The 12,494-nt window shown below is 37.9% G+C and overlaps 1 protein-coding gene across 1 annotated transcript in view; it reads left to right on the plus strand.

Moving 5' to 3' along the window:
- The window catches only part of DENND5A (DENN/MADD domain containing 5A), a 74,422-nt gene that overhangs the window by 38,798 nt on the left and 23,130 nt on the right, over positions 1–12,494 (plus strand). The window contains exons 6-10 of the mRNA XM_009890971.1: positions 6,920–7,237; positions 9,333–9,548; positions 10,456–10,690; positions 11,157–11,307; positions 11,954–12,047. Of these exons, the coding sequence (XP_009889273.1) occupies positions 6,920–7,237; positions 9,333–9,548; positions 10,456–10,690; positions 11,157–11,307; positions 11,954–12,047 (1,014 nt within the window). The remainder of the gene's footprint in view (positions 1–6,919; positions 7,238–9,332; positions 9,549–10,455; positions 10,691–11,156; positions 11,308–11,953; positions 12,048–12,494) is intronic.

Genomic DNA, 12,494 nt, shown 5'->3' on the forward strand with positions numbered 1-12,494 from the left:
CTTTATGATTAGGGTTTCAGATAACCTTCACTTAAAGAGCCAAAGAAGCTTTACACTTAATTCCTGACATAGAAACTGACAAGGAACATGCATAAAATGTGTGGTAGAACAGTAGAAGAGGGTATATGGATTCTGTTATTTGTGCTTCAATAAAGACAAATTTATCATTGGTAACGAAAAGGATATTAATATTTAACATTGCTTATCTCTAAAGCTTGGAATGTATATGATCCTTTATGAAATCATCAGGGTTATATGAGGAACTTAATTTCCAAGTCCTGCTGCTAGGCTCCGTATTCATAGATATACTAAGTATCAGAATTTTCCTCACTTATTGCAAAGGGTATATAAGGAGCTGTTCTGTGTTCTAATTTATTCTGAGTTCTGAAAAAAAAAAACACCCTTTTTTTTCTTTGTCTTGAAAGTGCATAAAATGCATCTCTGTTGCTAGTCTGTTTACATGGATGCATGGGACAGCTGCTGTTAAAGAAAGCAATATCTACTTTAGACAAGGGCTGGAGAAGTGAGCTTTGACAGAAAATCTAGTTAGTGCTTCTCATTTGAAGGGCATTGTGGAGGAATATAATGTGGCTCTCCAGCATAGCATGGATACCTCAGTGTCGCTGTAGACTTCTTGCTTGTGGTTTTATAATGAGTTTTTAAAAAGACTAATTTGTCTTGCTCAAAGTGTTTTAGGCTAATATATGTGACAATACTGTCTGTCCTAACTCAGTCTGGTTTGGTTTAAGTCTTGTACACATATGCCACAAGGCTTGTTTTGGTTTGCTTGTGGTGGCAGTCTCCCATACTTTGGTCATGTCTGGTACTTTAAGGGAATGCTTTACCATGGGAGCATGGAAACCCAACTGTATCCTAGAAGTTGATGGTTTGTCAGATGATGATTAAAACCTTCAGCAAAATCACAGAATCATAGAATGGTTTGGGCTGAAAGGGACCTTAAAGATCGTCTAGTTCCAACCCCCCTGCCATGGACAGGGATACCTCCTGCTAGACTCAACTTTTGATGTTGCTCAAAGCCCCATCCAACCTGGCCTTGAATACTTCCAGGAATGGGGCCTCCACAGCTTCCCTGGGCAACCTGTTACAGTGTCTCACAACCCTCATAGTGAAAAATTTACTCCTGATATCTAATCTAAATCTCCCCTCTTCCAGTTTGAAACCATTACCCCTCCTCATATTACTACATGCCCTTATAAAAGTCCCTCTCCAGCTTTCCTGTAGGCCCCCTTCAGATACTGGAGGGCCGCTATAAGGTGTCTCCAGAGCCTTCTCTTCTCCTGACTGAACAATCCCAACTCTGAGACTGTCCTCATTGGAGAGGTGCTCCAGCCCTCTGGTCATCTTTGTGGCCCTCCTGCATTACGGCAAAATTCAAGTTTAGACTATCCCTTGGGTACATCAGAAAACGGTGCCTGATGGAGAATTCATTGAAGTTCACCAATGACTTGAAGACCTGACTCGCTGTGGCCCAGTAAAATTGTAGAAAAGACTCAAGGTTTGCTGTAGGGTTGAGTTTCTTGTACATGTCAGTGGTATAGTGCACTTAAAGTTAAGTTTGTTCTTACATGTATTGCTGCTTTGCTGAGGGCTCTTTCTGTATGCGTGAGCGTCCTTGTGGTTTCACTGATAGCTGCATCAGAGGCTTGTAAGGAACCCAGAAGGGGAAGAGGGGGGGGGGCCGGCAGAGGCTTGTAAGGAACCCAGAAGCGAAAGAGGGGGTGGGCACGGGAGAAGCAGTGCTAGAATAAGGTGCTGCAAAAACCAAAGGGGAAGAGAGGAACATGTAGCTGTTTCAGATGTTGCTGGCAAACATGTGGTTTATTTATCAGTTAAATTGATCAAAAAAGTGGTTAAACTAGCTCTCTGGCAGATCATAAACCCAGCAAGTACTTAAGTGAGATTGGTTTTTTGATGTGTCTTTGAATTTCCTTTTAAAGAAATGTTTGCAGTGCTACAGCAATGTATTTTTAACAAGCAAGTTAATCTGGGCCATTTCATGCTACTGGATTTGCATGCGCATCTCGCCACTCTGTAATGCAGGAGAATGGTGGAAATTTAAATTATTTTGAGTGAAAAGAAGCAACACTTGGTCTTCCAGCACTGGTTAAATCAAACAGAAGTAGTATCTCATTAAAAAAGCTTATTTTTAATTGAGTGATCCCAAGGGTCTCGGGCAATAGCTTTTTCTTTTAGAAAAGCTTAAAGATTTTAAAAGCTAAGATCCAGTTCTCTGCTAATATAAGACATATTTTCAGTATTAAACCATTAAAAAGATGATATTCAATACTAAATCTTAACAAATTCTGTGGGTTTTTAATTTTGTATGTTGGTTTAGAAGATAAGATCTCTTGAAAAGCCTTTTTTCATCTTGATGCCAACATACTTAGACCAGACTGGCCAAGGTAACTGTTTTTCAAAGATAACCACTGCTTTGTATGCGTTCTCAGGCTTTCTGCTGGTGTGATGGATCCTTGATTATATTGCAAATTTATTGACAAACTTCAGTTTTATGTTTTTCTGTACTTCAGTGTTAAACAGCCACTTAAAGAGTTAAATTCATGTTTCTGAAAGCTGCAGCTGTAAGTTGTTCTCAGTCATAAATTCTGGGTTGACATGAAGAACAGTAGTGCTGAGAATAAATGCAAAAGTTCACTGTTTGCTTACAGGAATGGCATAGGAGCATCCTTCAGAGTTTAGGACCACTGTAAACACATTTTCCACAACCCAGCCGTGTGTGTGTAGATTTGCATGTCCATGTTTTCTGGGTGTTAAGTGAAAGGGGTGGTTATTTGCAAGATTGAGACCTAATGCACAAAGGTGATATATGCTGCAGAAATGCTGTAGATGAATGGTTTTTAGCTTTTCAATGCTGTATTAGAGCAGAAGTCTTAACTCGGAACCATGTTTCAATCTGACTGGCTAGGAGGGGATGTGAAAACCTGTATGTAACCTACAGTTTGAATGCCTGTGCTGCACAGAGAATTCAAGTAGTGGTGATTGCGCTATCAAAATGAACTGTTCTATATTGTTGTAGGCATCTAGTTGCATACCATGTAATTATGTATTAATGTTTCAAATAAAGCATATCTTCTCTTTAGGATGTCAGTAGAGTGGGGAGCTTATTCATTATTAGTGAATATTAGTTCCTCCTTAGACATCCTTTTGGCAGAACCTATATCGTATCTTCTATATTTTTGAACAGAGCTGAAAGGAAGGATACGGGCTTGATGCAGACATCGCTAGATATGTATGGGGGTTTGGCCCTTACTGTACTTGAGGTCAAACTAAAGAATTGCAATTGTCCTCTGGGTTTGAAATTGGTGGGTGTAGTCCACACCCCACCGAGCCAATGGAAAGTTGTGCCGTTGACCTCAGAGGACCAGGCTTTGGCATCAGATACATGAATATTGACTTACTTGCATCCACGTTTCTACGGTTTGTAAGACTTTCGCCTGCACACCGCATTATTTATGATGATAAAGGTTTATGGGAATTACAGGCTTTTAAATTAGGATGTGACTCTTGTTCCTTAGTGTAGTGTCTCAGGAGAATCGTTTTAATGTGTGATCATGCTATGTGTCCTGTCTTGTAACAATCTGCTGTTAAAGTGGTGTGCAACTATTTGAGGTTTTCTTTTGGTCAGAAAAGCAATACCTCAGCAACAAGTGAAAGAATATTTGACTGTTCTAGAGACCTGAAATACCAAGCTACTGACTGAAGGATGCTCTTTCCGTTGTATCTCTACTTACACGTGTTGCTAAGTATCTTGTCTTTATATCATTTTAATTTATATGTGTAAAATGATGATCAGTGTATCCATAGAGGTTTACGTGCAGAGCTGTCATCTATTCACAGCTCACTCAACTCTGCTGCCTCCAGAAACAAAGTAACTAAAACTTTGTGGTCAAAGGATTTCTTTATTTTTCTACTTTCTGTACTTGCCCAGCTCCTAGCATGCAAAACGCTTTGGATGGCCATGATTTCTTAAAAAATAACTGCTATTTCATTTCTCTTACTTTTTAAAATAAATTGAAGGTGGGGACCCCCTCTATCCTTGCTGGTACTCCTTTCTGTTGGATCTATAGTGTAGCAGCATTGTGAGACTTACTGTTCTGGTGTCTGTTACTGGCGGTTTATTTATTTGGGATTTAATTTTTACAGAAAAAAGTTGGTTTGGTACCTCTTGAAGGGCTTGTGAAGTGAGGTGTCTTTGCCAGTTCTGTTCCCTGGGGAACATGGCCTTTCCGGAAGTGCTTATGCAATTCTTGAGGATAACCTCAGTCTCCTGAAGTTAAGAGAGACTGCAGCCATCTACTGAATCTCCTTCGCTTATGCTGCTCTAGGTAGTCCTCTAACTTCTGGGTTATTAACCAGGCACTGAATTAAGTGTAGAGTGTCCCCAGAAATACTTTTTACACTCTTTACAGTATTGCTGCACACTAACATATTTCTTCTTCTTTTTTTTTTTTTTAATGCTTCTATACAGGGCAATTCTGAGGAATGTAATAGTAATCTGCATGATAAGCAATCATTGTTAGTGACTTAGAGTGTTTAAAATATGTGTATTGCTCTTAAAGAGAAACTCTCCAGAAAGGATATTTAACTGTTGAAAGAAGTAGCCAGATGAGCCAAGACACTTACAAGCAATTTTAGCAAGCATTAAATTTGGCTTTTTCTTCATTGGCAAGGAGTTTATTTTCAGTGTGAAGACTAGAATCTCTACGTTGGTAAGGCTAACATTTGGTTACTTTTTGGCCAAGCACTTAGATACGGCCAAGCTTAACCAGGAGTGATGTTTTCTGCAAAGTCTGTGCTAAAGTAAGATAGTCTTTAAGGAGGAGAGTTTAATGGCATCAATTAAAGAGAGTTTAAAAGGAAGAAATGCAATTAAACTGCTTGAAGAGTTTCTTAATAAGTATGTCTTGACATTTTTCAGCCAGCTTGTGACGAAGTAGATGTTTTTTGTTCTTCCCTCAGCACCAATGGGCATGCATTGTGCCTAGTTTCAAGGTGTTATTTCTCTCATGTCTTGAAGTGCTTACAGTATAAATATTAGCTGACTTCTAATCGTCATAGAACCATGTGTATAGTGGGGGTCTTGGAAGTTCCTAAATTCAGGTGCTTACTTGAAACATGAGAGTTCTTGTGTACACACTCTCCCTTTGTGTTGAATGCTTCTTTGAACGAGCAGCTGATGCACTCTGCGTGCATCCCTAGCCTGCCGCTGGAGCTGCCTTGTTAGGTAGGCACACACAATACTTGCTGTGTTTGAGCAATGTTCATATTGGGGAAATCTAAACACTGACACCTGCCCTATTTAAAAAATAAAAACTTTTTCTAGGGTGCAGCAGAAGCTTGTTTCAGAATCAAGGTCTTAGTTCTATTTATTGATCTTGGATTCTTTTGCAACACCTAATTCAATTTGTGATTTAATTTACAGTAAAGGATCTATACATGGGTTACTAAGCTGTTTTATATGCATTCATTTGAGCATAAGAAATAAATACCAGTATTAAAATACTAAAAAATCAGGAAATGGACAACTGGAATTCCTCTATTTACCTTTGTATGAAAAAGCCCAATTATGCTCTGCTCCGATATTACCCAATTACGATGTTCTGTGCAAATATAGCATAACGTCCAGTGGAATTCTGCTTTAAAAGTTACAATGTTCTTTTAATTTTAATGTTGAAGTTCAAGAAATCAAACACAACAGTTATTTGTGCTTTAAGAAGAATTGATATCCTAACTCTGTTCTGTAGAACAGCCAAGAGAGCGAAATCTGTCATAAGTATTAAATGTATGTTTTCACAGTAGTTTGCTTAAGTGAAGGGATCTTGTCATGCACAGCTTATCCTAGTCTACCCGTGATCAGTCCCACAGTAAAATCCCACCAGAACTACTTTTTCCTTACTGATGCTTCACTGCTTGTGTACATTGCTCTGATTTCTGGGATCTTCCATCATTTGTTCAGTGTGAGGTTAATCTCTTCCAATTCTTTCTTTCCTATTAAATTGTGAGAATGCTTCTAGCATTCTGCACTTACTGAATCAGAAGAAATAACTGGAAATCTGTTAGCTCTTATGACTTGGCATGTATTTTTGCTGCAAAGCTGTAATGAAACCTGAGTTCAGGTGTGCCTCTTGGAATAATGTGATGAAGCTTGGTTGAAAGTACCCCATAATCTGTGTGAAGGTTTGTTTGGTTTTGGTTTTTGTTTTTGTTTTTTTTTTTTTTAATAGGGAAGGCTAAGTGACAGTCCACATTAATTCTGCAGTGAAGAAAAACTGAAATGCTTCTACAGAAAAGCAACATTTCTTCTGTATACTTAACTTTCCAAGCAGATTTCACACATGAATGGGGTTCTTGCCTTGAAGTATGTAGTTATGTAATGTTAGGAAACCATTTGTAACAGATTTTGCAATGCAGAAGCCAAAAGGGGAACCCCCCCCCACCAAATATAGGGTGAGGTAAAATCTTGAAAGATGCATATATTCTTTTGATGTTGCTGTGGAAGCCACATAGGTGGTTTGTCTTTCTTTTCTCTCCTTTTTTTTTTTTTTTTTTTTCTTGGTCTTGTTTGATCACGAATGAGGTAGTGTTCAAAATGCCTACAAAAAAGAGAAGATAACTTCATTGCAGCTTCTGCAGTACCAGTAGACCTTTTAGAATGGAATTTGCCAAATCTCTTAGAGGAGTGGACTGATAATCTGAGCAGCAGGCAGTCACCTGCTTAGGTATGCACGTGTACAAAATAGTGTTACAAATATCCTGTAGTTAAAATCTAGCAGTTTGTGTATGAAAAAGTTCACACATCTGTGCATAATGTATGCTACAATCTCTTTTGTACCTAGTAAACAACTTTTGTAATGGTATCCTGTTCTAAATTAAATCCCAGGCTAACCTGTGCTTTGTGGATGTAGACAACCATTTCATCGAGCTGCCAGAAGACCTACCCCAGTTCCCAAATAAACTTGAGTTCGTTCAGGAAATTTCAGAGATACTAATGGCTTTTGGAATTCCGCCTGAGGGAAACCTTCACTGCAGTGAAAGTGCCTCCAAGATGAAGAGCCTCAGAGCATGTGACCTGGTTTCCGATAAAAGAAATGGGAACATAGCGGGATCACCTTTGAATTCCTATGAGCTGCTAAAGGAAAATGAGACTATTGCAAGACTCCAAGCACTTGTTAAAAGAACAGGTGTGAGTCTAGAGAAGGTAAGCTATGAAATTATCTGCATTCTCTCTACCTGCAGTAGCAGGTGGTCTGAAGTGATGGTCCAAAGACTCTGTTTGTCTGTCTTCACTAGAAAGAACTTCATGTTAATGTGTTCGCAAACTTTGTGAACATCTCTAGAGACAAGGGCAAGCTTGGGGAAAAGTGGGAGTGGGATTTAACCCCACAACATCTAGGGAAACCTTTGGCTACCCCCAAGTGTTTCTTTGCCAAGATAATGTGTTTAAAAATACACCTTGCCTTGTTTGTTCTTGGGTTTAAGATTTATTCTAAATTTATACCACTTTCTTGTGATTTACATGGCTAAAACTGGCATCCAGATAATTCTGAAGTTGGAATCCAATCTTGGTTTCTATAGGTAACTTTCTTGTTGTGTGTAGAATACGTATAATTTTGCTTGTATATAATATGCTTGCCATAGAGATATTGTGATTCTTTTTCCTGGTTGATGTTGTAAAGTGCATTAGTATCTGATTCCCAGAAAGTGAATGCGCACAGCTTGTGGTGACCCTGGTTGGATTTTTTTGGGTGATCAGAATTGGGGGAAAAATGTAGCTGCCCTTTTTGCAGAAAAGGTATTACCTGAAAGGCCACTGTGGGTTTTTTGAGCCTTTTTGGAACAGAATGAAGATTTTCTCAGCAAATGTTTTATTTCTTGCATGTTTGAATTATCTAGATGAGTTTTTAATTGCTGAGTCCAATTCCTACCCATGTGATTGTAACTTGGGCTCCAGGTGGGGCCAGAGATAGTAATTGTGTGACCTATACTAGGATGGGGAGGAGAGCCACTTTGTGGGGAGGGAGCTGCAGGGGGGTTACAAGAAGCAGCGTTTGGTTACTAGACAGGATCAGATGCTGAAATGAGCTCTGTTCCTCTTCTCAGGTTTTTCTTTTGCATTGTTTTCTTGTTCAGGGAAAAATTGGCAATAAGTTTTTTTTTCTTCTGCTGAATGGATTGGGAAGTGATGGGAGAAGTACAGGTCTCAATTTCTTGTAAGTTTTTGCACATTTAGACAAAATGTGCTCTCTCTTAGTAGTTAAAGTCCATTTTACTAGCCTTTTTTTGTGATGATAGGAATGTATAGGTTATAACTGTCAAAATTTTCTCAATACTTAAATAATTTAAAAAACCTGCTTAATACCAAATACCCAATCAATGGAGAATGTATAGGGGCCAAGTGCTACTTAAAGGATGCAGTTAGAAGAAATGGCTGAATAGCAGAGCTCTCTCCAGCACAGAGCGTGGCTGTAGGATGCTATTTATAGCTGGCCTTGGACTGCTATAACCAAGGTGCTTTAAGAAGTGTGGGACAGCTGCAGCAACTGCATCATTGTGCAGATGTTGTAAGCTCTAGATATTATGTCTAATTTTGTGTGGTGGTGTCTCATAGTAATTAAAGGGGTGGCAAATGTGTATTCAAACTAGTGCATGAATGCTTGTGGCTTTGATTATTTTTTTTTTCCTAGATATTCAATTCCTATCAAAACTAATACCTGAATCTCATAGTGCTGTTTTCATAAACACATGTTAACTTGAAAATGCATTTTATTTCATTAAAGATTACTCTGGGCTGCGTAGTGATGAATTGTACATTACGCTGCTAAGGACTTAGGTTAAAGGAAATTGGCTACTAGGCATGCACAGCTTCTTTTTACTGTGCGTCTCTGTCTTCATTTGAAAGCTGGTACGTATTGAACTGTAACAGTACTAAAGCTGGACTTGTATTACACCAGACAGAAATAGGTAATTAAAGGGTAAAAGAAAGTAAATTAAGTATATGGCATGTGGGCATGTATATGGTTGTTATCTATCCTTTTTTAATCTAATGCATATGCAGTGCAACCAGTACTAAAGGTTATGATTTATTATTGAAATTAGAACTTTTATACACAAAGTTTTCTTTCTAGATTTTTTTAATGTTGCTGTTTTATTACAGTGCTTGAAACTGTAAGTATTCTTTTATTGAAATGTTGCCTTGAGGAGTAGCAGCTCAATGGCAGATTAAGGCCTTGTATACCTAGAATGCCTGACAAAGCAACAATGCAATTTTTTTTGGTGTTCCCTTACTTTCTCAGTTGGAGGTGCAAGAGGAGACCAGTAGCAAAAAGGATCTTAAAATACAGTGTGATGAAGAAGAATTCAAGATTTACCAGCTGAACATTCAAATCCGTGAAGTTTTTGCCAACCGCTTTACACAAATGTTTGCAGATTATGAAGTATTTGTCATTCAACCTAGTCAGGACAAGGAATCTTGGTTTACAAACAGGGAACAGATGCAAAACTTTGATAAAGTAAGTTGTAATAAGAAGATATGTCAATGTGAAAAGTAACCAAAGTCTTAGGTTTGAATACTGTTTTACTGAGCCATAAAATGGAAAACAGTACTGTCAAAATTGTAATTTCTTCCTTAAATTTCAGTGTTCCCCCAAAAAGTCACATCTTGTACATCATGTAGAAAAAACATGTAACTACACACACTTAGAGAGATAAAGATACTCCTTTAACGATGTTGTAGAAAAGTAACTTGGAAAACCTCACTTTATGGCTAACCTCTACATTAAGGTTAAATATTACTAGTGAAAGTGATTTTTATTATTTTTTTTTTTTTTAACCAGGAGAATTGTTGACTATGTTAGCGGATAAAGCCATGATCCCACACAACACTTACGTACATGTATACCAAATGTATCCCTAGCTCTTTTTTAGGGAAATGCAAGACCCAGTTCTTCAGATTTTACTACTGTCTTCTTTACTGGGGATCAGATATTTGTCAGCAGGGTAGTTCACGTGGGTGAAGATTATGTTGCAGCACTGCCTGCTAAAACACTAATCTGATTCCCATCAAATTGTATGAAAAGATTCTCATCAACTTCACAAGCTTTGAGCCCAGCCAAAAGTGCATAATATCCACACCTGCAGTACTGTTGTTGTGGTTTGCTGGGATTCGGACAAAATTTTTAGAAAATTAAGGAAATGCTGAAATCACAGTTTAATAATTATTGTGCTATACATGTCATGAAATTGAAAATTTCATATAGATGGCCTGTTTCAGAGATAGAATTCATGTGTGTAATAAAACTAGGATCTAAGTGCCACCAAAGCACTCTAATACATCCTTGGTAACAAAAATTGGTGCTTTTGGTGGATGTATCTCTCTCTGCAAACTCCCAAACGCTCTTATCTCTTCTTGTCTGTTAGGCATCTTTCTTGTCGGACCAGCCTGAACCTTATTTGCCTTTCCTCTCAAGATTCCTGGAGACCCAAATGTTTGCATCTTTTATTGACAATAAAATTATGTGCCATGATGAAGATGATAAAGACCCTATTTTGAGAGTATTTGATTCTAGAGTGGATAAAATTAGGCTGCTAAATGTTAGGACACCAACTCTGCGCACATCTATGTATCAAAAGTGCACAACCATTGATGAGGCTGGTAAGAGTAATAAGCCACTTTCTTGACACTTAAGAAAATATAACTAGGCAGTGCTGTTTGTTGTGGACATTAGGTTAAGTAAAGTAATGATTCATGCTTTGAAACCTCAAAAAAAAAAAAAAAAAAAAAGGCCAAAAAACTGAGGTGTAAAGCTTAAGTGGGGGAACTAAATGTTACATGGGAAGCTGAGATGTGAGATGAAACTCCTGTAAGGTTTAATTAAACTCTGTTTTCCTGCATGCTTTGTGTGAAAAATGTTTGAGCTTAAGAAGATAAAGATTTTTCTCCTTTTGGTGTCAGTTCTTTGATATTTAATAAACTGCTGTGCTAGTGTACCTGTTGGGGTCAGTAAGAAACTTCCACCTCCTACTTTAAATTTGAGATTGCTTTTAGTGGAGGATGTGTGATTATAGATGCATGTCTGATAAAGACACCTTTAAAAAAATTAACTTTCTTACTATTTCAGAGAAATCTATTGAATTAAGGCTAGCAAAAATAGATCACACTGCAGTCCACCCACACTTGCTGGACATGAAAATTGGACAAGGGAAATATGAGCTTGGATTTTTTCCCAAGCTACAGTCTGATGTTTTATCCACTGGACCAGCAAGCAACAAGTGAGTAAGCTAGGACAAACAGGTGTTGGACCTTGGCAAGAACTGTAGAATGGTACTAAAGCGGAGATACTAGAAAGGAAATTCAGTACTTTTTTTTTTTTTTTTAAAGTGAGAACAAATCAGATGATGTGGGTGGGTTGTATTGTGGGGGTTTTTTGTCTCTTGTTTTTTTTCTTTTTTCCCTTTTTTCTTTTTTAAATCTGAACTTCCAGAATCCAGTTGACTTAAGAAAGCCCTATTGTGTTTGAGGTTATAGTTGATGTACTTTGAGTTACTCATATTTACTGTCCATATAAAAGCAGATCTATTTATTGGATCTCAGTTAAGAGCTAGCAAATATTTTAGGATATCTTCTTATAAAAACTTTGAAGGAAGAGGAAAAAGGTATAAATTGTAACTGAATATCGTAAAAGAATGGAAAAATACAAAGCAAGTGTATGTAACCTAATTTTCTGAAATCCTTTGGTGGCCCAATGTTGGATTCTTCCACAGAGGTTCTTTGTGTGTATTTGCAGCTGCACTTTATCTGATGTAATTGATGGCAACATGTTTAACATACAATAAGACAGAAATTTTTATTTCCCCCATTGCTGCTCCCCTTCACCTAACTCTTGTCTTTGGCTTAATAACATTCCTCTGTCTGTAGGTGGACAAAGAGAAATGCTCCTGCACAGTGGAGGCGCAAGGACAGACAGAAGCAACACACAGAACACTTGCGTCTTGACAATGATCAGAGAGAGGTGAAAACTGTTCAACTATAGAGATCTGAATTTTATTTTTTTTTTCCCCTGATGGCCTGAATAATGCTCTGTAACCTTTATGAAATGTCCAGTTACTTGCAGTCCATTTCTGCTCTCCCTTATTTCTATTTAATACAAAGGAAGTTCCTGGTCCTTAGCAGACCAAAACTACCTAGTTTGCTTGGTCTAAAAGTTATGCCATTTTTACCCCCTCTCAGGACAAAATTATTTCATCCTATGTGTAGGAGAGTTCCCTGAAAATGTCATCACAAGCTTTAAAGTTTGTTTGTTTGTTCGTTTTAAAAAAAAAGTAGGGGGGCGGGGTGGGGAGAGGGAAGGGAGGAGTTAATCTTAACAGTTTTTAGCCATGTATTTCCAGTCTCTAATTAACTTTGACACCCTATGCTTCTTTTGTATATTTGATGAAGGAAAGTTAACCACTTCCAG

Source organism: Charadrius vociferus, unplaced genomic scaffold (assembly GCF_000708025.1).
Source record: "Charadrius vociferus isolate BGI_N301 unplaced genomic scaffold, ASM70802v2 scaffold248, whole genome shotgun sequence".
Classification (NCBI taxonomy): Eukaryota; Metazoa; Chordata; class Aves; order Charadriiformes; family Charadriidae; genus Charadrius; species Charadrius vociferus.